General features: G+C 27.7%; 12 protein-coding genes across 12 annotated transcripts; 8 read left to right on the top strand and 4 right to left on the bottom strand.

The window, feature by feature from the left end:
* Positions 1-163: 163 nt before the first annotated feature.
* Positions 164-2,266, bottom strand: cand_023460 (GMC oxidoreductase family protein; the record flags this gene model as incomplete). The annotated part of the gene is made up of 1 exon (XM_067212576.1): positions 164-2,266. The coding sequence occupies one exon, from the start codon at positions 2,264-2,266 to the stop codon at positions 164-166; it is 2,103 nt and encodes a 700-aa protein (XP_067068849.1).
* A 179-nt stretch (positions 2,267-2,445) lies between these two features.
* Positions 2,446-3,627, bottom strand: cand_023450 (uncharacterized protein; the record flags this gene model as incomplete). Its single annotated transcript, XM_067212575.1, has 1 exon — positions 2,446-3,627. One exon carries the CDS (start codon positions 3,625-3,627, stop codon positions 2,446-2,448), a length of 1,182 nt encoding a protein of 393 aa, XP_067068848.1.
* A 548-nt stretch (positions 3,628-4,175) lies between these two features.
* On the top strand, positions 4,176-12,857 carry cand_023440 (uncharacterized protein; the record flags this gene model as incomplete). The annotated part of the gene is made up of 1 exon (XM_067212574.1): positions 4,176-12,857. One exon carries the CDS (start codon positions 4,176-4,178, stop codon positions 12,855-12,857), a length of 8,682 nt encoding a protein of 2,893 aa, XP_067068847.1.
* Positions 12,858-13,151: 294 nt separating this feature from the next.
* Positions 13,152-13,838, top strand: cand_023430 (uncharacterized protein; the record flags this gene model as incomplete). Its single annotated transcript, XM_067212573.1, has 1 exon — positions 13,152-13,838. The coding sequence occupies one exon, from the start codon at positions 13,152-13,154 to the stop codon at positions 13,836-13,838; it is 687 nt and encodes a 228-aa protein (XP_067068846.1).
* A 73-nt stretch (positions 13,839-13,911) lies between these two features.
* On the bottom strand, positions 13,912-14,661 carry cand_023420 (autophagocytosis associated protein; the record flags this gene model as incomplete). The annotated part of the gene is made up of 1 exon (XM_067212572.1): positions 13,912-14,661. The coding sequence occupies one exon, from the start codon at positions 14,659-14,661 to the stop codon at positions 13,912-13,914; it is 750 nt and encodes a 249-aa protein (XP_067068845.1).
* Positions 14,662-14,862: 201 nt separating this feature from the next.
* Positions 14,863-17,355, top strand: cand_023410 (uncharacterized protein; the record flags this gene model as incomplete). The annotated part of the gene is made up of 1 exon (XM_067212571.1): positions 14,863-17,355. The coding sequence occupies one exon, from the start codon at positions 14,863-14,865 to the stop codon at positions 17,353-17,355; it is 2,493 nt and encodes an 830-aa protein (XP_067068844.1).
* A 431-nt stretch (positions 17,356-17,786) lies between these two features.
* cand_023400 (serine hydroxymethyltransferase family protein) lies at positions 17,787-19,142 on the top strand (the record flags this gene model as incomplete). The annotated part of the gene is made up of 1 exon (XM_067212570.1): positions 17,787-19,142. One exon carries the CDS (start codon positions 17,787-17,789, stop codon positions 19,140-19,142), a length of 1,356 nt encoding a protein of 451 aa, XP_067068843.1.
* A 137-nt stretch (positions 19,143-19,279) lies between these two features.
* Positions 19,280-19,687, bottom strand: cand_023390 (uncharacterized protein; the record flags this gene model as incomplete). Its single annotated transcript, XM_067212569.1, has 1 exon — positions 19,280-19,687. The coding sequence occupies one exon, from the start codon at positions 19,685-19,687 to the stop codon at positions 19,280-19,282; it is 408 nt and encodes a 135-aa protein (XP_067068842.1).
* A 258-nt stretch (positions 19,688-19,945) lies between these two features.
* On the top strand, positions 19,946-20,584 carry cand_023380 (uncharacterized protein; the record flags this gene model as incomplete). Its single annotated transcript, XM_067212568.1, has 1 exon — positions 19,946-20,584. One exon carries the CDS (start codon positions 19,946-19,948, stop codon positions 20,582-20,584), a length of 639 nt encoding a protein of 212 aa, XP_067068841.1.
* A 208-nt stretch (positions 20,585-20,792) lies between these two features.
* cand_023370 (uncharacterized protein) lies at positions 20,793-21,641 on the top strand (the record flags this gene model as incomplete). The annotated part of the gene is made up of 2 exons (XM_067212567.1): positions 20,793-21,291; positions 21,370-21,641. 2 exons carry the CDS (start codon positions 20,793-20,795, stop codon positions 21,639-21,641), a joined length of 771 nt encoding a protein of 256 aa, XP_067068840.1.
* Positions 21,642-22,068: 427 nt separating this feature from the next.
* On the top strand, positions 22,069-23,412 carry cand_023360 (serine hydroxymethyltransferase family protein; the record flags this gene model as incomplete). Its single annotated transcript, XM_067212566.1, has 1 exon — positions 22,069-23,412. One exon carries the CDS (start codon positions 22,069-22,071, stop codon positions 23,410-23,412), a length of 1,344 nt encoding a protein of 447 aa, XP_067068839.1.
* A 137-nt stretch (positions 23,413-23,549) lies between these two features.
* On the top strand, positions 23,550-24,734 carry cand_023350 (uncharacterized protein; the record flags this gene model as incomplete). The annotated part of the gene is made up of 1 exon (XM_067212565.1): positions 23,550-24,734. The coding sequence occupies one exon, from the start codon at positions 23,550-23,552 to the stop codon at positions 24,732-24,734; it is 1,185 nt and encodes a 394-aa protein (XP_067068838.1).
* Positions 24,735-24,817: the final 83 nt, after the last annotated feature.

The raw sequence follows: 24,817 nt of genomic DNA, 5'->3' as shown, positions 1-24,817 counted from the left end.
AATTAATCATAAAAAAAGTGTTACTAGTTGATTTTATAATATAAAATTTAAAATATATCAATTTGATGACTTTATAATTCACAATATATAACATTTCCATTATTTAAATATTTCATATTAACAAATTTACTTCTTTTTAGTTGAATAAGAAATGAATGTTTACCTAATAGTTATCTGATGTCTTCAAAGCTACATATGCTGCCATTACTAGAACTGATCCTAGTGGGCTAACATCAGATATTTCTGGGAATATTGAAGCATCTCCAATTTTAAGATTTGATATACCTCTAACTGTAAAGTTACCATCAACAACAGATCCCAATGCACAGGTACCTGTAGGATGCCATATTGTTGAATATGATTCTTTAACTAATTCAAAGATAGTTTTATCATTAATGATACTTGGTATTGGTGGAATAAATGCAGGAATCACTCGTTGAATTTGGACAGTATTAATGAGAGATGCTTCTATGCCACTAAACAAAGAAAATGAATTCCACATATTTCTTAAAGGTAAAATACAAGAGTCAAGCTCTTCCTGAAATAAATTCCCAATCATATCTGAAGTCATAATATCAATAATATTTTTCATGCCAACTATTGCAGCTTCAATATCACTTTGATCAGCAAAGTCAGCACTTTTTATTTCTGGTAGACCATCTTTGTCCAATGTAATATAGCCACGGCTTTTTGGTTGGGTTATAAAAGATATTGTTGCAGCACCATTACTTAAACATTGTTGTATAGGATCCAATAATACATTGAATTTGATATCTGACATGACTGTACTATTTTTATTCACTGCGTCTAATATTTTTTCTCTCATATTTATTGCTAAATATGTCAATAATGGATTGTTTGTTTGTTTACCTTTTCTGTATATAATTTGAGATATTGCAAATGGTGCCCATAATCCTCCTGAAACTTCATCTAATATAGTTGAATAACATCTTGAATCTTCGTTTATATTTGGATTATGAGAGATAAAATTATTATCCCCAAAAAATGGAAAGTTTATAGGTGAAAGTAGTGAATCAAAGTTTTGTTGATTAACAGTAAAATTGTTATATTTATGGTGTATATTTGTATAGCTACATTGTTTATGGTGATGGAAGAGTTTGAGTTCATCTTGTAAAGTTGGAGGATCTGGGATATAATAGGTACAGTTACTATAAGCATAAATTTTTTGTATTGATATTGGTTCATTTTGATTTTTTAATATTCCAAATAAGCCAAATTGTAAGTGATCATGGTAATTCCTTCCAACTTGTTCTAAAATTTTCATTGGTTGAATACCATATTTATTCATAATATTTGTTGGACCAATACCACTTCTCATTAGTATAGCTGGTGAGTATACAGCACCTGCTGCTAACATTATGAAAGCATTTAGTTTCTTAATACAAATTCTAAATTTAGGTCCAGAGTTATAGTAAAGAGTGCGATGGGTCTTCCCAGAATTTATACTTAAGTATCCATCTCTTTCAGAACGCATCTTTCCCATTATACAGTCTGCAGAAATCTTCTTCTTTAAGCTATAAGGATTATGATTATCTTCAGTTACATTAAAACTTATATATTCAACTACAGAATAGGGTAATATTTGAATATTATCATGAGATAAAAGTATATCTGCTGAATTTCTAATTTTTCCATGAAATTCTGATACTGTCACAAATACGCTATTATTCACAACAGTATATGATGGATTTGGATTAGAATTCTTAAAGTCAGGCATTTGTGAAATATATTCGAATAAGGACTTCGGAAAATTTCCATCTAATTTATTATCTTTACTTAAAATCTGTGAGTTTTGGATGATATTTATAGCTTCATTGTATACTTCCTCATCAAATTTTGCTTCACTTCTTTCAATAGTTTTCTTCATAAAGTTAAGTGAGGGTTGTACGTAGAATCCACCATTAATACTAGTTCCACCACCAATAACATTTGCAACGTTTAAAAGAGTTCCATTAGAAGTTGTTATTGCTTCACTAACTGATTCATCAGTTATCACACCTGGTACCCCGCTAGTATACAACGTAGTAGGATGCTCAGGGCGTGGGCCACCTCTTTCGAGGAGTAGTACCTTAAGTCCTTTATTTGCATAAACATTTGCCATAACACATCCTGAAGCACCTGCACCAATTATTATTACATCATAATCATTATTAGGAAGTATTTCATTGTAATCTTGATTGTATATACATGTTATTAAATCGACAAAAGCTATTAAACATATGAAAAGTATTTCAGAAATCTTCATATTATTCAGTATAATCCAAGGTTATCTATTTTCCTTTTTCTTTATTAATTATAAAATAAATAACATGCAATATAAAGTAGTTATGAGGCGGAAAACTTTATTAATGCGATCTCGTCAACAAAACGTGATGTATAATCACGCGTGATGATGTAAACATTAATAAATTATATTAATTTTCTTTATGATAATAGTAAATGTGAAGCTTGTTGTTTTAGTAATCTTTCCACAATATCATCGGCATTTACCTTGCTAATTTTTTTATCTTCTGTGTCAACACAAACAAGGTTATTTCTATTTAGATCTAATGATTTCTTTTCTTTTTTTCTACTTTTCTTACTCCTTTTAAATTCCATATTGCTTATTTCATCCATTATTACACTATTTACTTCATTAGCCTTATCATAATTCAATTTCATTAATTCTGGTGCTTGAGAATCAATGTTATCTGTTAGTCTAATTATCTCCTCATTTAACTTATCCATACTTTGATCTACCTGATTATTTAATCCTGATACAGTATTAAGAAGAGAACTCATACTTCCATCAGAATTTATCCTATCACTTTTTATATCTTTCGTTTCATTTTTAATATGTTTACATTTCAAATTACTGGATATTATAATTGAATGAGATTTTGTAAAATATTCAATTACATTACTGTCAACTATTTGATTCCAGTGATTATACCATGTCTCTAAGGTATATAAATAATGTTCTTTACCTATAAACTTACTTAGTAAATCTATATGAATTAATTCATAGGAGACCGTGGGGTTTTGAAGTGTTACTATTTGTACTTTTATAATGTAATTGCTACCTTCGTAGATATAAATCGGAATATTGGCTCCATATAATCTTGTTAGAGCAATAACTTTTATATATGCTAGTCTGAGTGTATACCTGGCTGAATAATTTACATTATCCTTACCAAAAAAATCTATAAATCCTAAAATATTTGAATTAATTAAGCCAATAGGTCTTCTTACTTTGAGTTTATTTGCTGCAATATCATGGCCAATTGTTTCCGTGCATATGAGATTAATAAATTTCCTTTCGTCTGAATTAATGTCATTTTCTTTAAGAATAACTCCTCCAAATGAAAATGTAAGTTGAAAAGGTTCATTTCCTAGCATTAGTGAACACGAAAATAAGTTTGAACCTTCAAAATTGAAGGGTTCAATAATAAGGTTACTATCACGAAGTATTTTCGATAAGTTTTTTATAATTTCTTCATTGTTAAAGTCAGTTTTATTTAAAATACAGTCCTGCCAAATTAAAGAATCATGAATATAATTAGATAATCTAAATTTTATAAATACTTTATCATCTAATGAAATATCTGTACTAGAAATAATCTTCATTCTTTGTTAATTAGAAACAATATTGGTATATTTTATTATTAGCGGTAGCGGCTACAGTAAATATTAAAGTAATGTATCGATGTTATAAAGTATTAAGAACAATGTATCATTTAAATTATAAATTTTTATCTAAAATTAGTGTATTCATAGGCTACATACTTTAGTTAATAATACTTCAGATAGGTTGGTTAATCTAACAAATATTATTATTTATAAATATATTAAAGTTTGATTATAATGAAATGCCACTTTATTTACGAATTCGAAATTTTAGGAAATATACAAAATTTAAGTTTATAACTTTATTTAAAAAATTTGTTTGCATGTAAAATATTATCTGGATAAATAAAACTGCAGGGAGTACATACCGGTGATATACCGTTATACCAATTCTGATAAATAAGCGCTTTATACGTTTAGCCTTGCTATACACTTTCTGCTTAACAGATCAACAAATTTTTTCTAACATAAATTAATGAACCATTATTATTAAAAGGCATCTACCATTACTGCAGTAAGGAGAATTTTTCAATACGATTGGATTGAAAATGTCATCTCCAGGTATTGATTCAGCTGAAATCTTATTTTGTTTGTTAGATTCCTTAGACAGCTGTGATCTTGCAACAGAGGCATCTGTTTATTCAACAGTGGTAGATTTTGCAAATAGCGAAAATACATCACATTTTATTATCTTAGTTTCAAATGCAATTATATCATTTCTACAAGTTAGTCATATATCAATTAATCACCAAATCAGTCTACTGAGGCTATTAGCTTTTATCCTCTCGAGCTATACAGTTAAAAAAGAATCTATGTCAGATAATTATACTGAAGATGATGGTAGCAATTTGAATAATTTGGCAACTTTTATTTTAAATGAATATATCTGTCTAAAACAAAGTGATTCTAGAAGAGTTGCTTTACTTCAAGTACTACTAAGTTTGTCACTATTAATACCAGAAGATCTAGTTGATATGTTACTTTCAGTAATTGATGATAATCGCATTAATGTAATATCTGGTGGAATTGCCTCTATTTTAATATCAATATCTGCAATTTCAAAAATCTTACCAATTACATTGTGTGCTAAGGGCCATGATATTATTGTGAATTTACTTTCTCTACTCCATAGAGCTGCAAATTCAGATTCAGCATATAAGGTATCATCAATAATTAGTAATTCAAAGGTAGAATTGGTTCGCTGCCTTGCAGATGTTGCAGATGCCATAAGATGCAATATATCTGAAAGAAATATGTATGCAGGATTAATTGGTACAGCTTTTGATGCACTATTAAATGATTGGGTTCCAGCAATTCAGAAAGATAAAGAGGCATTTTATTTATCTTTCCCAACTTTAGAAACTCTCGGACACTTAGCGCAAGTTATTGATGACCAACAACTAATTCAACACTCTCCAAAATTACTTTTGGTTTACCTACAAATTCTCAATTCTTTACTAAGTAAACGTAATAAATACTTTCCAATTATATCGAATATATTTAGTGAATCAAATAAACCAATTGAATGCAATGACTTATTACCTAATAATACTTCAACAATTAGATGGAGACAATTTCACGCAGCTGCATTTAGTGCAATAACCCCTTTACTGACAAGTAAATCAGATACTATTGCAATATCATTACATTACTCTATTTTATCTGGATTTAGATTATTTATAAGTAGGTGTTATATTGTGTGCCCACAAATATTTATGGATAAATCTACATTGCATTCACTACACAATGTTTTACTTCAGTATTGTGCAATATTTCATCGACTATATGGTGTAGTGTTACTACCTGGCTATCATTCACATGATGATGCGATAAATAAAGCTCTTGAGAAGGGATTTATCGATACTCAAGATGATTTTAGTGAGCAAGTTTGGACCCCCTCAGTATTCCATGATATAGTAATGACTCATAATGAACTAATATCATGCTGGAAAACATTAATTCAGAAAGAGGCAATTATGGAAGATACTGTAACGTTTTTGTACGATAATATTGACTTGAAGTCAGCGAATCGTTTATCTTCTATGTTGATACTAAGGTACATAGTCAAAGATATCCCTATGAAGGAAACTTCTTATCTAAGTTCTATCACAGTCCACGAAACTTCAAGTTCAGCTATTGGATGTTTGCTATATAGGATAGCTCGCACAACTTTAGAACAAGGATTGGATTATTGCATTGCCTACTTGCTATGTGAGCTAATATGTGAGTTAGCAAAATATGGTTATCTTCATATTGGATCTACCATTGCTGAGAATATCAGTAGAGATAATAAAAATAAGAGTTTTACAACATCAAGCAATGAGGGTTTGTGGGTTGTACCTTCACCTTTCTCAGCTGAAATGCTTACTTACTTTTTAAGATTATTGGCTGTTCAAGAGAGCAAGGCACTATCTGAACACAAAAGGCATATACAACGTTACAAAGCTGATCACATAAAGAATTATTCTATTTCGAAGAATAACCAAGAAGTAAATATTCCAATAATATATCCACCAGGTTTATGGGATATTAGAAATAATGCAAAAGAGCTACTAACTGAAACATTGACAACTCTAGTACCTGAGTTACTATGGCCATTACTTATCGATGCAGTGAATCACCCAAAGTTAGGCTCAGCAATGCCAACTGTATGTGAATCTTTATCTAAATCATGCTTCACACTATACAAAAAGTCATCTAACCCTGCTATTTTCTTTAGTGCATTTGAGTATCAACATGCAAGGTATTTAAATATATGTGATCCATACAAGATATTTATTTGGTTATGTATGTACTTACATGATCCATATGTATATAATGGAAATTTAGCTTATTGGTCACTGCAATGTTTACAGTGGATTGCACCTATGATACATCCATCACCAAGTTGCCTCTGGGCTTGTGTACCAAGTGAAAGGTTACAAAATATCATTAGTTTTATGGAATCTATGTCACTGAATAGAAGGAAAACAGCAGATATTACATTTAACTTATTGCAGGAAGATACAGATGCAAAAGTAAGTGATGAACTGGGTATTCACGCTATGTTACCAATTAATATAGATGCATGGTTTCCTTTGGTCGACGAATGTATTTCTTTTATATTATCTGGAATTTCAGGTGACTCATCTGAATTAAGTAATGTTGAATATGATTCCGATTATATTGAAAATATACCAAATGAAAATGACTCAGTTATATCTACATTACTTTCAAATTTGCTTATTGCACTTTTTTCAGCGTGTAAGGATATTAGAAATGATAGAGTTCAGAAATACTCAGACCCACCTACTGAATTTCAAAGAGCTGGTATGTATTCACTACTTGGCTTATTGATTAGGGAAATAGGATCTTCATCAGCTTCAATAAACCCAATATTAGGTAAGAATTTGCATATGATACGTGGCAAATTTATAATGACAATAATGGATGGTTTGTTTATACCTGATATGGCAAATTTAGAAACTAATACTAATAATCTAGGTAATGATAACTCAGCTAATAGCTCTGATCTTCAAGATAATAAGAAGGAAATAAAAAAGAAATTAGAATATATGCAATCTTTCAATTTAGGAACAATGGATATTCAAAGTTTTTCATCTGCAATTGGATTAAGTTCAGTGGCACTACAGAGAAGTTGTGGTAGGTGCTTGGGATATGCATCAAATCATCAGAGCAATTTCATTGTAGTTTCAGAGTACTTACTTAAACTAGTAAAGTCTGAAGCTGCAAACAAGCGATCAGGTGCATTTAGCTTTTTTGGGAAATCTTTGGCTGTTGTTCAAGCGGAGCAGTTGCGCTCAACCCTTATAATGGGGATTGGACACTGCCTAGGTGAAGCACCTCTGTTACTGTGCAATTCTGCAATAGAAACTATTAAACGGATGCTGCAAGTTTTGGAATGTGCAATAAAGGATGAAAAGGAAGCAACACTGCAATATTCTGCACTACGAGCAATACAAGTTGCCTATCGTACAATATCGTGCGATAATGATACTGCATTAACAATTTCAGCTAGATTAAATTTGATTTCAGGAAAATCTTCTAGTGAATTTAAGAAGAAGAACAGTTTTAATGAAAATACAATCGAAATATTTAGTAAATTTCGTGATAATGTTTTTCCATATATACTCACAATTTTGGTCTTCCCAATAACTATTGAATTACCTCCTATACCATTAAATTCCACATTACTATTAACTGCTGCATCAGGCATGCCATATAGTGCAACTAGTTCTATATCCTCTCAAAAAACACCAACGGATCCATCTGGTCCTTATATAAGAAGTATGGTTAGGTATCGTGATTTTCCAGTGACAAATGATACAAGTTTAAGCAATGAAAGTATTAATACTGATGAACTGGAAATAAAATCAATTACTCCTGAATTATCTAGTGAAGGATCAAATTTAGATATGAACAATGAAACCATAACACATGGTCCATTTAATTTAACACTTGCAGTGTTATCAATACTTAGTGAAAATATAGCTCTAAATTCAAATTCACCTTTATTATCTGAAAAAAATACCTTAGATGTATCTTCAGTATCTCCATCATACCAATCAGCTGGAAGTATACCTATTTCAAACAATTTGAATAATTCACTACTGAACAACATACAAGCTACAAACTCTCCACAAATAGTTCCAGTTTATAATAGTGATCAATTTAGCAAAAATTTAGTAAATTCTCATGGATTTGGAGTAGCAAATCCATCTAATACAACTAGATCTGGAAATACAAACCAAATTGAAAGTAAACCAAACCAAATAATTGCTTCTTATTCGAGTATGCTCAGCTTATTACCTCCAGCACAATTCAATAATTTACTATTGGCTTCAATAGATGCTTCTACATCTCTATTATCCTTATCATCACCTTTACAGCCTCAATTTGTTCCATTAGTCATAAATTCATGTTTAACATTACTAGTATCTATTTCATCAAGGATAAAGTTTAAAGCTGGTTCAAATATATATTGTCAAGATACTCCCAATCACCCTATTAATAAAAATGAGATATCAAAAACTTTGTCTGTTCTAGATAATGGATACTTTTTAGAAGAAATGCTACCAATTGTTGAAGATTCTATTACTCTTTCTTCTGGTGAGATTTCTGTATTTCAGATCCTTGCATCACTTGGACGTTTATACATGACTATATATACATCTCATATGCCATCATGGATAGGACTAACACATTTATTAGAGGGATTGTTGGGATTAGCAGCAACGACAAATGTCTCTACTCTACGTTATACATGTATATACATTGTATATTGCCTTTTAAAAGAGGCACCTTTAGTTGAGATTATTCAAGCCTCAACATTGAACAATATGGATGAAGATACTGCAAAAGGTACTTGGGGGGCATGGATGCATTGTATAGCATTGATACTTGGACGTGCATGTGACTCCTGTTATCAAATACAACAATTAGCATATCAATGCATAAATGAATGTTTTATAAGATCTAAATGGACTCAAAATATACAATTATATTTAAAATCAGATTTTTCATCTGAAGAGTCTGGATCAATAAGAAAATCAGCAACTTCATTAATTATACTATCACCAACATACTTAAATTTATTACATGAAATGGCTGAGTATATACCATCGTACTGTTTGCGTCCACTATGTCAGCATATTCTACCATCATTTCATGATGCTGATAAAATGACTTCATATGCAAGTGTTGAAACAACGAGATTACTTTTAAGTATTAATAAAAAAATTTTGGAAAAGGAGTCTTTCGCTTGTAATCTTGTATCATCACTATTAAATGAAATTCCTGCAATAGTTGATACAGAATTACAGAATAATGTCTATTTGCTTATTAGAAATATTGCTTCATATCAATTCTCAGTTGTAACAACTGAAATTTTCCAACTATGTATTAAGAAACAAGAATATATTGATGATTCTGAAGATATTTTATATACTGATCACAATAGTAATAGTGAGGAATGGACAAAAGTTGATTTATTAGCTTCTTTGGGAGACAAAGATCCAGATACAGTAGATAGTAACAAAAAAGACAGTATGAAATGTGTGGTAGATCCAATCTATTCTAAAGCAATATCTTGTATTGGACGTGATAGGAATTTACTACTAAAATCATTTAAATATTTAACAGATATATTGAATAATACTCAGTATGATAGTATATTTTCTAAAGAAGCCTGCAACATCTTATCTGAATTTTCTTATAAACATTTGCTAATACGCTCAAGTACACTAGCTATTGGTATTTTATTAAAGACAAACGATTCATCTATTAAACAGTTAGCAAAGAAACATTTCCCAGAATTAATGGCCACATTATTACTAAGATGTTGCTCTACAATGGGATGTATTAACATGGGTGCTTTAGAATCTAGTGATACATTAAGGTCACTATTTACTGCTTCAAATGATGTTGATATGTTAACGACATATTTTGATACTCATCAATTACAGTCACTTCTTACACAACCTGGAATGTTTGATAGATGTATTATGAATTTGTTAGAATATCTATTCATGTACAGATCCAATATAGCTATACCAATTATATTATTTATTAAACCTTTTTTGAATAGGATTAACTCTCTTCATTGTGTTGGTGCCATCACTATATTGGCAACAGCTCCACTTGGTATATATAATACAATGAAATTTCGAAGCAAAAATTCATCTGAATATTTAATTAGCAGACAGGAATCAAGTAATATCAACATAAATACTGAAATAAGTACAGGTAAGACAGATCTTCAGATAGGTTCACTAACTGAATCTGTACTTAATGACAATTTATCAAGTTTAATTTTGAATATACTTAAAGATAACAAAAATGTATTGGTCCAAAAAAATGGATATAAATATTTTCAATGGTATTTCTGGTACTGTTTGGAATCAAACACAAGTTTATCAATAGATTTCATCAAAATGTATCTAAAAGTATGTTTTATAGATACTATTAACCTAGCATTTCCCTGTGTAAAGGCAAATGCAGGTATTAAAGATATTATTTTAGACAATAATAGTAATGAAAATTCCTTTGGAAATCTTCAAGAGTCTAAAAATTCGTCAACAATACCAATAAAGGTAATAGGTGAATGCATTATATCCCTTAGATATTTGGTATTGATTATAGCAAGTAAATGCAATGTAAGATTACAATCTATTCCTGGACATCCTCCAGTATATAATAAAGTAGTAATTAACAATGATCAATATGACATATCAAAACAGGAAACTTGTGATACAGCTAAAAAACTAATTATAGACTTTTTTGTATCTTCTGAAATATTGATAACATTTCAAGAATTAATAATAAATGGATATTACAGAACAAATATTGAACTACAAAGTTTACTACTACTTTTAGATATACTACTTCTTGTAATACAAGTGTGGAGTGATAATACATCAGATGAAAATTTTAACAGTATTAAGGAATTTGTACAGAAAATTCTGGTGACATTATTAGTCAAGCTAGAAGATCCCATTTTGGATATAAGTAGAGCATCCTGGAGAGCATTACAAATATCATTAAAGGTTATACTTAATAAAGAACAATGGAACGACACTATATCTTCACTCAAGAATAGGTTGTCAAATTATAAAGTGGCTGATAATTCTTCCTTTATACTTACAAGCTCAAATACAATTAACTCATCATCAATTATGAGTCCACTTGCAATTAGAAATAATTCACTAAATAAATGCTACATTATAAATAAGTTTAACAAAATATCATCATTTTACAAAGAAAGTAATGAAAATAATATCTTAAATAATTGTGAAGGTAATATTAACTATAGAAATAATGGGATTTGCAATTATGAATATATACTACCATCACATTATCATATCTATTTTAATAATAAAAATAATGTCGATAATAATTTTGATTTAACAGAATATACTTGCAAGGATAATAAATTAAATAATTATAAAAGTAGACTTTATGAGGTAAAGTATCTTGATGAATGTGAATTATTAAATAATTATCTACTTCCTATATTAAATCCAAATGAAACTGATTCATATCAGGATTTTTTAAATTGCATCATACCACTTATGATATCATCGAAATATTTAAAGGAACTATCACCAAAAAATAAAATAAATAAACTACTTTTGAATGTAACTAAAACAAATGATGAGTGCTCTCAAAATAATGATCAAATATTAGATCATAATGATATTCAAAATCTTAATTATATAGAATTATCTTCTAATTCCAGGACAGTGTTGAATACTTCTATACTTAATGAACTTCAAATGAATATTAACAATTGTTATTTGTATTTGTGTCAGTGCCGTTATTATTTTCCTAAGGAAATATGGGATATTACTGAAGCAGCTTTATCAACTATCCCAAAGGAATTAGAAAAAATAAGGAGGGAAGCAGAAACGCAACATTTACTTTTTAATCGAAATATATTTGGTGAAGTACTAAGTAAAAATGGTGAAAATCCTGAAAATGTTTGTGTTACATGTAAAAATGAGACTTTCTTTTCTTCAATGAAGTCATCATCATCAGGTACTGTATATATTTCTGGTTTTGCCCAAAATGCATTATCACACTTTAATACTTTATGGAAAAGTAGGGAGAAGATAGAGAAGGAAGATATTGATCAGAGTAAGGAACATGAAACAAAGGATAATGACTTAGATTCTTCGTTAAAAAATATCAGTGATCAGGATAAAGATAATAATTCTGATCACATTAAATTCTTAAGTACTAATAATCACTTTATGGAACAATTGTTACCAAAAGTGGATTATTCAATATTACCAGAGTCACTTTTGCAACAGTTGAAAATTAGACGTATGGAATTGATATCTGAGTATATAAAATGTCCACCATTACTTAGAAATGTCCAGTACATTAAATTTGGAGATGGTGAAATGTCAGAAGGATCATCAGCTATATTAGCTTCAACTTTTATTAAATATATTTCACTCGAATTATTTCAAAACCATTATACATCAGAATATTTAATAATGAGTTCATATACAGATATTTCTTCATCAAAACCTTGGAGTTTATCAGAATATTATAGTCACCAAAGTGAGGAAGTTATGGATATTATTGAAAAATTGATATCTTTGGAATCATTAATATCAGCTATATGTAAACAGATCTCAACCTTTGTAGCACAATCAAAATCTCCAAGTAGATACCGTTTTGCAAAGGCATTAGCAAATTTGGTATATATTTCTTATAAACCATAAACCATAAAATACCAAATATACATTCTAATCAAACCTTATTAAAATCATATGATTATCTAAATTTTGAATTTCCATACTATTATATTAGTATACTGGCTCTTTTAAAATTCTTATAGTTTAATAATCAAACTAAAGTAGTTTAATATTACCAGTGTGAAAAGGTCACTTGAATAATTAAGCCTTAATATTCTGCGCCAATCACATTGTTTTCCACCTATATAAATTTCTTTTTATAATAAATTTGTCTGCTATTATTATAAATTTTATATCTTTAATACGTTTGATATTAAGTAGATGAATTCAATATTGAGGAAATATCTACAGTATATTCAAGACACTGTTGATATTATTCAAGTAACAATTGGTCATTTAGATTTGTCTGAATATTTATCTAATAGTGAGAAATTGTTATTTGTAAACTTAGTCGAGAAATTAGAAAATTTAATACTGTGGACTAAATCTTCTTTATATGGCAATGAACAATTAGTTTATAATCCCGAAATTAAATATAATATTGATAATACAAATGACTCTACTTGTATAACTCATGCTGTAAAAAATATTTTAATAGTTGAATCTTCAGAAGAAAATGAATTGTGTGAATTACATAATAATGAAACTTTATCTACTATAACCAGAAAAGTATTGCCAAAAATTTGTTTTTTAACAAGACAAGTATTTCAATATCCACTTTCTCATAGATATATTAAAGATTCAAATATAAATTTGGAAAATATATGTAAAAGCCATGTATTTGAAAAAGAAGCACTAATGAAGTATTTGGGGAAACATAAGAAGATAGTTTGCCCAATAGCAGGCTGCAATAAATTAATAATAAAGAGACTTCTTATTGAAGACGTAGAAATTTCTGATATTATTAAATTGGAGTCTCTTAATACTTCGTCTACATTAGGTATTAGATCCAATAACAATATTTTAACCAATTTTGTGAATGAAAGTACATTTGACTTAACTAAATAAGCATTAATTTAATTTGCTTAAGAAAAAAGAAAAATTATTGCAATCAAATACTGTAAATTAATATATCCATCTTCTATAATGAGATATTAACGTCAATAGTATGGTCTAATTCAATTGTGGGTATCACTGATGATAAAAATTTCAGTAGTATGACTATTGCCATTTCATGTTTTATTGGAGTTCTATTTCTTAATGCTATCTTTTTAAATATATCTGAATGTTTACAAGGATGTATAGAAATGCAGGATATACCAGTACATGGATGAGGATCAATTGTAATTGTTTTCTCAGTATACTCACTCATAATATCCTGAACTATTTCTTTTGGATCTAATGGAATACCATCTTGATTATAACCATATAACCACATACGTGGTATCTGAAAATATTTGTCATAAGTTATACTAATGTCATAGGTTCTTAACTTTGACATTAATTTTATATCTACTGAATTATTTTGTATATTAGTATCTGTATAATTTGTATTATGAAAATCATCTGAATTAATCTCATGAGCTATTATCCATTTTTTATATTCATTGCAATTATATGTAGTTTCTATATCTTTAATTCGCTTTCTAGATGCAACATCTTGAATATACAAATATTGCTTATTTTTTGGTAACCATGGAACTTCAAAACCCTTTTCAGCTGATCTCCATTTCCACTTTGGAAATTGTAAAGTAGTATAATCACCAGCATCTACAAATTCAGAAGGGGATATTAATCCATCACTATTAAAACGTGAATCTTGAGAAATTGGTGTAAAGTGACTTATTATAGACCTTATATTTTCTGCTAAACGATGTTGTAGCGAATACATTGAAAAAAAATTGAAATATTCGGTCTTTTTACTAGTGATATTTCTCAATAGTATCAAAAAAAATTATATTTTTGATAATATTAATTATAATTTTAGACATTGATTGCAAAACTTAATGTTAACTTTTATTAACAATATGCTTGCGCCAAATTTACAATTTATTTTCTATCATTTCTATTTATTGCTTTTAATATTTATTGAATGTTGAGTGTCCAAGGATCTAGACGTGATAATTTACCTCAAGATTGCTATAGTGCATTATCACATTCTGGTAGATACTTATGTGCAATTTCTCCAAGCTTCCCAAATAGATTATGGCTTGATAAGGATGATGAGATAATTCTCAAAATATTTAATTTTGATATTGAAAAGATATGGAATATTAAAACAGTGATTCAATTAGATAATATTGAAAGACATGATTGCTGTAATGATGATTTATTACTTATTCAATCCAAAAAGAGTATAATCATTTATAACTTGGACACTTTCGAAGTATTACTTGATACAAAAATAATGAATGAATTGATAATAATAGATTGCGTTGGATCTAGAACTAATAAAGAAAACTGGATAATTGCAATAGCTTCCATTTCAAGTATTTATATATTTTCTTGTTTACCCAGCATAGCATTTTTTAATTTTACAAAAATATCAAATAAAAGTAAACTAACAGATAATATTATTTCTGCATTTAAATCCAACAAAAATTCACATTCTTCTATACCAAATGAAAATATTATCCAATATTATCATGTAATAAATACAAATTTTGAGGCAAATATCAATAATTTGGATATATCATCTACTGGAAAAATATATATTGGTGCTAATGATGAGCTTTATTATTTTCAAATACCTTCATTACACTATAAATACAGAAAATATTTCGAAATTATCCATTTATTTACTATGGAATCAAAAATATCAAGTCACATAAATATATTGAGAATACTTCCATTTAATACATATCAATCTACTTTACCTTGTAATAGCGTTTTTGAATCAATATTTTTCTTATATACTAGTAATCAGGACTTGAATAAATCATTAAATTTAGGATTACTAACATCCAATAATTTGGTAAATAGCATTGATTGGGATACAAATCTTATATTTAATAATATAACTGAAATATATAACTCTCCTTGCTCAAATTTTGAATTATCTAATAAAATTTTATCTTGTAAAGTATTTAAAAGTGGATATTTGGGTATTATTTGGATTTTTGATAATGAAATTTTTCTCCATATATTTAATTCATCCTTATTTCCTGATAATATTAGAGAATTAACATTTTCTCCATTTATTGAAAAAAAAGACTCTGAAACTAAATTCCGTAATCTATATTCTTTATTATATGGAGATGTTCCTTTAAATAAATGTGGATTAGATTCTATAATTGATGAAAATAGTGAAGTACTACTTAGAATACACAATACAATCTTTTCTGATTCACTTAATAAAAGAGATATTGAAACTGAAGAACAATTACTATATAGAATATCAATAAATCAAAAAAATATGGCCATAATCTTACAGAATATGGATTTCATAAAATTTATTGATACTCCACAACAATATTCACCAATTATCTGTACTTCTAATGCTAATAACAAAGATATTTTTACTCCTGACAATTGGTTTAGTAATCTATCATTTAATATTAAAGTTTCACTCTCAAAACCACTTGTATTATTAAATATCTCATATATATGTTGGTATCATGGTATTGAACAGTATTTAAAATCTGATTTACCATCAATTATTCAAAATCCACAAACTCATACATCTATACTTCAACATTTATCTTTACTGCCAATCAATATGAACTTTTCAAGTCCAACAGCTCTACAAAATCTGTTTAGCATTAATATATCATTACAAAAAAAAAATAAAAGTGACCTTTCTCTTTGCTATTCTATGTTAGATTTATATGTACAAAGTGGATTATATGATCCTATTATTACTTATTTATCTTCTGAAATATCTGAAGGAGTTCTTGATATTATATATAACTGGATAGACCTTCGTATGGAAAAAATACTACTTACAATCTTTCAATATTGTAACAATATTCCTAATAACGACTTCGAAAATAAACTTTTTGAATTATCTCAATTTCAAGATACAGAAAAAAATTTAAATTTGATATTTCATATATGCTTTAAATTAACAAAATCTGATGGCCATATTCTGTCTTTAATTATTGGATGCAATTACAATATACTGAAATCACTTCTTTATATTATGAAATTTATTATATTCAATAAAAATGAGATACCTGAGATTATTAATTTTTATGCTTTAACTCAAAGTCTTTTTTGTTGGAATGGTTTCTTTAAAATACTTACATGTAAAGATTCAAATTCAACCTCTATTTGTGATCTAATTAGAATAGATCTATTTAAAGCAGATAATTCAGAATTTCTCAATAAATTAATTGAAGAATTAGCTATTAATTTACGAATAAATTCAGAAACATTATATTCTCATATACAATTAAAAGAATCTCAAACTGAATGGTTTTCACTTCTATCTGCCTCAATCTTATTTTATTATTATAATTATTACTCTAAGCAGCTATTTACAAATATAACCAAAGAAATCCCTCTTGCACCTACATTAGATTACTTAATTAATACTTATCCAAAAGCTAGATTATTACTATCCTTAGCATATCATATAATTTAATACTGGGGAAACTGAGTATAATTATCTTATATTATTAATATAATATATCTTCCACTAATTTACTTTTGAATTAACCCATTTTAATACTTTTTATCTTAATATTCCATGAATATATTATTATTAGTCTGTCACTAATTGACTATCCGCCGTAATATTAATTTTATTTATTAAATGCCATTAGTATAAATACTTAATTATTAATATTTCGAAATTTATAAATATAATACTTCTAATATTTTACTATGTAGTTTTTTTTATTCCCAAAATATATTCAAAATTAATTATTTCACTTTTTTTCTTATTTATTGTAAACCCCACACTTCATACTAGCCGCCTTTATTCCCATGCAATATCTATATGAAGAGTATATAAAACCACTGAGATAAAGAACTTTAATTGCATATTTTCTATACACTTTATTACTTATTAAAATGTCTATTAATTCATTACCAAATTTAAATATATCTCTCAAAGAACTTGATCCGGAGATATCATCTTTATTATCTCAAGAATATGAGAGACAGAGTAGGAGCCTTGAACTAATCGCTTCAGAGAATTTTGTATCTCAAGCTATTATGGATTGTTTAGGCAGTATTTTTTCAGTCTCATATAATGATTTCAATAATAGTGGTAAGATTATATCTCCAAGTATACAGAAACTAGAAATTTTGACCAAACAAAGAGCATTAAAAGCCTTTAATTTAGATTCAGAGATTTGGGGAGTTAATATACAACCTCATAGTGGGTCTCCAGCAAATTTTGCTTTATTATGTAGTATTTTGAAACCACATGATCGTTTGATGGGTTTATCTTTACAAAGTGGTGGTCATTTAACTCATGGGCATTATACAGGAACTCGAAAAGTTAATTGTTCATCATTTTATTTTGAATCCCTCCCGTATATATCAGATGAAAATGGATGGATAAACTATGATCTCTTAGAAAAGAATGCTTTATTATATCGTCCAAAACTAATTATTGGTGGAAGTAGTGGTTACCCTAGACAAATAAACTTTGCAAGGATTCGAGAAATTTGTGATAAAGTTAAGGCATATTTTATGGTAGATATTGCCCATTATTCTGGTCTAATTGCAGGCGGAGTTTATGATTCTCCAGAGAAATATGCAGATTTTATTACTACAACAACTCATAAAACTTTAAGAGGTCCAAGATCAGCAATGATTTTTTATAATAAAATAAAAAATCCGAATATAGAAGTGATTATAAACAAAACTGTGAATCCTGGATTACAGTGTAGTACTCACTACAATCAAATAGCTGCTTTATGTTGTCAATTAAAAGAAGTATTATCTGATAATTGGAAAATATATTCTTCAAATGTCTTGTCAAATTCTAAAGAATTAGCTAAGTATCTTAAGAATCAAGGTTTAGATATATTAACAGATGGTACAGATTCACATATTGTACTTATAAATTCCAGGAAATTCAATTTAAGTGGATTAAAGACTGAGAAAATTTTGGATGCTTGTGGAATATCTTGTAGCAGAAGTTCACTTCCTTGTGATGGTGGAACAATGAATTGTAGTGGAATTAGATTAGGATCAGGTGCATTAACAACTAGAGGCCTTAATAAGAAAGACTTTGAAGTTATTGCGAATCTTATAATGGATGCTATAAGGATTGGCCAAAAAATACAAGATAATGGTGCAAAATCTATTGAAGATTACACCTCTTCTTTTGAAAAGTATTCAGAAATTAGGGAAATAAAAGAGAAGGTAAGAAATCTTCTTAAAGAATTCGACTTTTCACCTTTCGCAATTAATTAGTATTGAGTTTAATATTGTATTTAATACAAGTTATTTAGTGAAAAAGTCAAATAAGTCATAAATTTATTTAGATAAATAATTCAACTATATAATTTCGTATTTAAGATTATTTTATTTTAAATGAGTAATTTAATCAATTATAAATATTCAGATAAGTTGATACTTCCAGATGGTGATTCAATAGACATTGGTATATGGTGTTGCATACCAATATTTGTTGAAATATCAAAATTGGCAGTTTCACTATTAGAACCTGGTATTTCATTAGTATTATGCATTTGTGGACTATCATCTATTTCCATTTGATTTTCATCTTCAAATCTGTCTTCTGAGCACTGGGGCATGAATAAAGCACAAACTGGGAAAGAATCAACTATTTCCTTCATTTCACATGCAACCCTCTTTGAGATCTGATTGATTTTTTGAACTTCAATATGCAATCTTTCTACTTCAGTCTTTGTATCCTCAATACTATTATTTAAATCCGAATTTTCATCTAAAGAAAGAATTGCATTCACTTCTTTAATTTTAGAGATTGGGTTCATATTACTGAAAAAAAAACGTCTGGGATTGGGATATTAGAGAGGAAAAGGGACTATCGAGAAATTACTTTAACCAATAATAAATTATCAGAATTTACTGGTACATAGACGTTTATATTTTATAATAGGTTTTAATATTTCTAATAGGAAATATATACAAATATATATTTTGTATACCTCAAATAAAGGAAGTCAAGGCTTTTAGTTGGAAATTAAATTATTGCCGAGAAAATTTTTAAAATAGAAATAATTAGATAGTAAATGATCCCATATTTTAAATATAAACCAAATAGAGGCTGTGTATGTTTGCAGATGGCCGGGAATCATTTTAAGGAAGGGGAGCGATTAGGAGGAGTAATTGAAGCAGTATTGGAGAGTGATTTACAAAAATTAAGATGCAAAAAAGTAGATATTGAATATATGACTAAAGCAATTGATATTGGAATTGAAGAAATAAATGCTCAGAAACTTGATCTAAAGTTAGAATTAAAAAAATTATCTGACAAAATTAAAGCTAACAATGAAACTAGGAAATGTATTGAAATGGAAGATATAATATCTATTCCTCATTTTAATAGATATTGCTATTGTATAAATCCATGTATTTCTTTTCCTGGAAAAGAAATATTACTCAATTTATTAAATGAAGAAAGTTTTTGTGTTTCAAAAAGTAATGATTTTATTCTAGCTGGCATCAACCACTTAAACAAAACCCATGAAATTATGAAACAGAAAAAAAAATCGCTTTTAGAAAACTTGGAGAAAATTTACATTTTAGAAAAAAAATTAATAAATTCAATAGAAACCAGGAGAAGACTTGAAGATAAAAACCAAGTTGCAATACTTCAGAAGATTCAAAAAAAGTTCTCTAATTTTGAAAAAGGAACTATTAAATCATAAAAAAAGGTCATATTTAATGAAAATAAAAAAAAAAAAAGTGAAAATAAAAAATAAAAACGAGTTATGAATACTACTTCAAAAGCTCGTATGTAATACTATAAAACCGGCTCAACTTTAATAGGAAATACAAAATATAATTAAGAATACTAATATATTGATAATTAAATTTTAGTATTAGTTTCAACATATAATTTGTATAATCTTATAAATGTTTCCAACCATTGAATTTTTAACTGATCAACCTAATGATTATCTGGATGAAATTTGTGAAATTAGCAATACTCCCAATGATATCAACTTTAAAATTAAGCAACTCTGCAAACAAATCCAAGATAATCTTGAATGGATTTCTAGTGAACAAAGACAGGAAACTAAAAACCCAGATTTTAGAAATATTGAATCAATAAGTAGTGATAGCCAATATATTAAAAAAAAATTTAAAATACGTGAAACTCAACAGCTTTTACAACATTGTTTAATTTTAATTGAGCAAAATCATGATATAAAGCCACAAGCTAACTTATTAGTACATAATTTACTTCATTTCTTTCAGAATCAAGTTACTTTAGTATCAAGTTTAAAAGATAATACAAATTATGATTCATATTCAGAAACAGATACAGGGGATTCATCTACATTATCAAAATATATAACTATAGCTGATAATGATCATCTATATAATCAGATTCTACAAGAACAACTTATAGGTAGGAATATTTCATGATATTTATAACCCTTATATACTTAAATATATTCATTTCTTTTATTTCTCTATCATTATTTAGCTACAAAACGAATAGAAATGAATACTCAAAGACTCTTAGATCTACACAATTTTATATATGGAGAAGTAATACAAACTGAAAAACTTATTAATGATATTGATTCAAATATTCAATTAACAAATAAGTTTACAGGTACACAATATGTACTCAGTGAATTAGAAAGGAGTTCAAATTATCACTATACAAAGGACATCCTGAAAGCCTTTATTTGTTTCTTAATATTTATACCGTTTATTGTAGTTCTTATCATATTAATTATTATTAGAAATTAATCTTAATACTTATTGATATATATAATGAAAAATCTAAATACTTATAAATTTGCCCCTATTAGGCGCTCTGTTATTATTTAGTATTTTATAAAGGGGGGTAATCCTATCTAAATCAATCTTTCAGGTTTTGGCGCCTTATAAATTGTGGGTTAATATAATTATTACCAGTTTGCATGATAACTACTAATAGCCAATAATAAGGAGTTAATCTTTAATTTTTTAGATAATTTGGAATTGTTATTTTAAAAAATTAAGGATTATATTAAAAATTGCAATCTTATTATTATTGAGCATACCATTCAAAGGTCATATTTGTCCCAAATAAATTACAGTTTACTTTTATATAAGTATAATAAGTTCAAGTAATTTTGGTAATATTTGCGCTTTTGTTATTAGAAATAAATATTAGTAAGTAAGGAAGACAAAGATGACTTCAACTAGCCTATTGAGTCTGAGTGAACTAATTAAGGAAGAAGATCCAGAAGTTTATAAACTTATTAAAGAAGAAGAATGCTTTCAAATTGACTTATTAAATTTACATCCAGCAGATAATATAATGCCTAAGTCATGTCAAGAAGTATTAAGAGGTATATTAACTAATAAATACTCAGAAGGATACCCAGGAGCTCGGTATTATGGTGGTACCGATATAATAGATAAAATTGAAATGACATGTATTAATAGGGTGAAGAAACTATTTAGATTAGAAGATAAAGAATCACCTTTTGGTAATTGGAACTTAAATGTACAAGGTTATAGTGGAAGCACTGTTAAAATGGCTATCTGTATGGGATCTATTGAAGTAAATGATCATATTATGACATTTTTTAATAGAGAAGAATGTAAGACGGTAATTGAGAAATTTTATCATGTTAGTTATTATAGTTTAAACTCTTCAAAGGAATACTTTGATATGGATGATATAATAACTAAATTCAGAATATTTAGACCTAAAATAATATTTATTCCATCACATGTATTACCAAAAGCAATAAACTTTGAGGAATTTAGAATAATATGTGATGAATTTAAAACATTGTTAGTAGTAGATATTAGTGAAACAGCTGTATTTTATGTATATAGTTTATATGGTCAAGATTACTCAAGATATAATCCTTTTAGATATGCTGATGTTATATACTCAAATACACAAAGTAGTCTAGGTGGTCCCAAGGGTGGTATATTAATGGTAAATAGTAGTAGGGATCCAAATTTATTTAATAAAATTAACTCAGCACTATTTCCTGGTTTACAAGGTGGCCCTCATAATCATCAAATTTGTGCACTTGCAGTACAATTACAGAATATGTTAGTTTCTGACTTCTCTACTTATTCAAAGAAAATAATAGAAAATGCCCGAGTATTAGCTCAGACATTACTAGACAATGATATTCCACTTCTTTTTAAAGGTACAGATAATCATATGGTAATAATAGATTGTAATGATAAGAATAATAATATTCCATATATAATACTACATAAATCACTGAATTGGTGTGGTATTAATCATGGCACCTTATATTTAAACGAAAATGATGCATATATTAGATTTGGTAGTTATGTATTTACAGCTAGAGGTGGTGATTGTGAAACAATGAGAACTATTTCAAATTTGATTGCAAGATGCATAGAAGAATGCCAAAATTTAACTGTGGATGTTGAATATGAGCAAGATATTATGACAAAGATAATCGATAATTACAATTTAAGGCAAATTAAAGATAAGATCTGTGCAATAATGAAAAATTTGGAATTTCCTGATCAAATTTAGATATTTACTTAAGAAATTGACTCAAAAAGCAAACTATACCGGCGCCCCCTTATTATAAAGTATATTATTTTTTTTATTTGGAATGTTATATTAAACACTTCTAATATTTCATAGAAATTATATTTAACAAGTAAAATATGGCATTAATGTTAGTACTGGACATTGATATTCTTGATTATTCTGATAAAGATTTTTCAAATATATTTAAACAGAATATGCTAAATATTCTAAGTATGGATAATTTGAAGTCAGAATTTTCGGATTTAGTTATTTCTATATATTATATTATTAATGGAGATATAAATATTAGAATTGGGGATACTTGTAAAAATATTTGGTTTCCTTTTAATAACTCGGAAACTTATATCTTATCCACATTCCAACAGATGGCTTTAGATATACATAAAATTAGGAAGATGGAATCAATATCTGAAAGTAGTAAATTAGAATATATATCATCATATATAGGAAAAATAATAAATCTTGATATAGATAATGGGGTGTTTGGAAAAGTAGATTATACCAATAATCCATTTTGGCTTAATTTAGATATTGGGCAAAAACGTCAAACTTTAATACTTTGGCTAATGTCTCCAAAAATATATGAAGAGAGGATTTCAAGAAGTGATTTGCCTATATATAAGTCTGATATACATGAAAGTAGTTATCTACCCAATATTGATATAAAATATGGTATTTTGGAAATTCAAAATGATAAGGGAATATGGAATCAGCAAAATACAAATGAGACGAGAACATCTAATTTAAGACCATTTTTAACTGATAAGATATTATGTTATCCTCATAATGAATCTATAGGATATAAAACATACAAATTAAATAACTACAAATTTATTGATATTTATATTAAAGATACTATTGAGAATTTTTTTAATAATAGTCCATTTACAATAGTTTTATCACCGAATTCTCCTTTATTTCAAGGTCCTAGTGAAAACTTGGGGAGTTTACGCTTTCACTTATATCCTAATTTAAAGGCTTATCCTATATATTTAAAGGATTCTCTGAAATTACTTTTCTTACCATTGTATGCAACAATGGTAGGATTATTACCTCTAGGGGAATATCAACCCCTACCTTATATTACACAACGAATACTTCTACCCGTAGATTTTTCAGATGCTAAGATAGAATCAATAAAAGCTTTAATATTATCATTATTAATAGATAAGTCTATTATAGCTATACAATTGGACTATAATTGGTTTGCTACACTTAACCCTACTATAGATGGTGAGTCCTACTTTTTAACTATAAATATTCTTCCTCCAGGATTAATTATTAGAAATAAAGTAGAGTAATTAATATCATTAGTATCAAAATAAAAGTGAATATATGTTGAATATTTGTATCTTAAATATTTTAGTGTTAATATATTATTGCG

Source organism: Cryptosporidium andersoni, assembly GCF_001865355.1.
Source record: "Cryptosporidium andersoni isolate 30847 chromosome Unknown contig_17, whole genome shotgun sequence".
Classification (NCBI taxonomy): domain Eukaryota; phylum Apicomplexa; class Conoidasida; order Eucoccidiorida; family Cryptosporidiidae; genus Cryptosporidium; species Cryptosporidium andersoni.
This window is presented reverse-complemented; position numbering and strand designations above follow the sequence as displayed.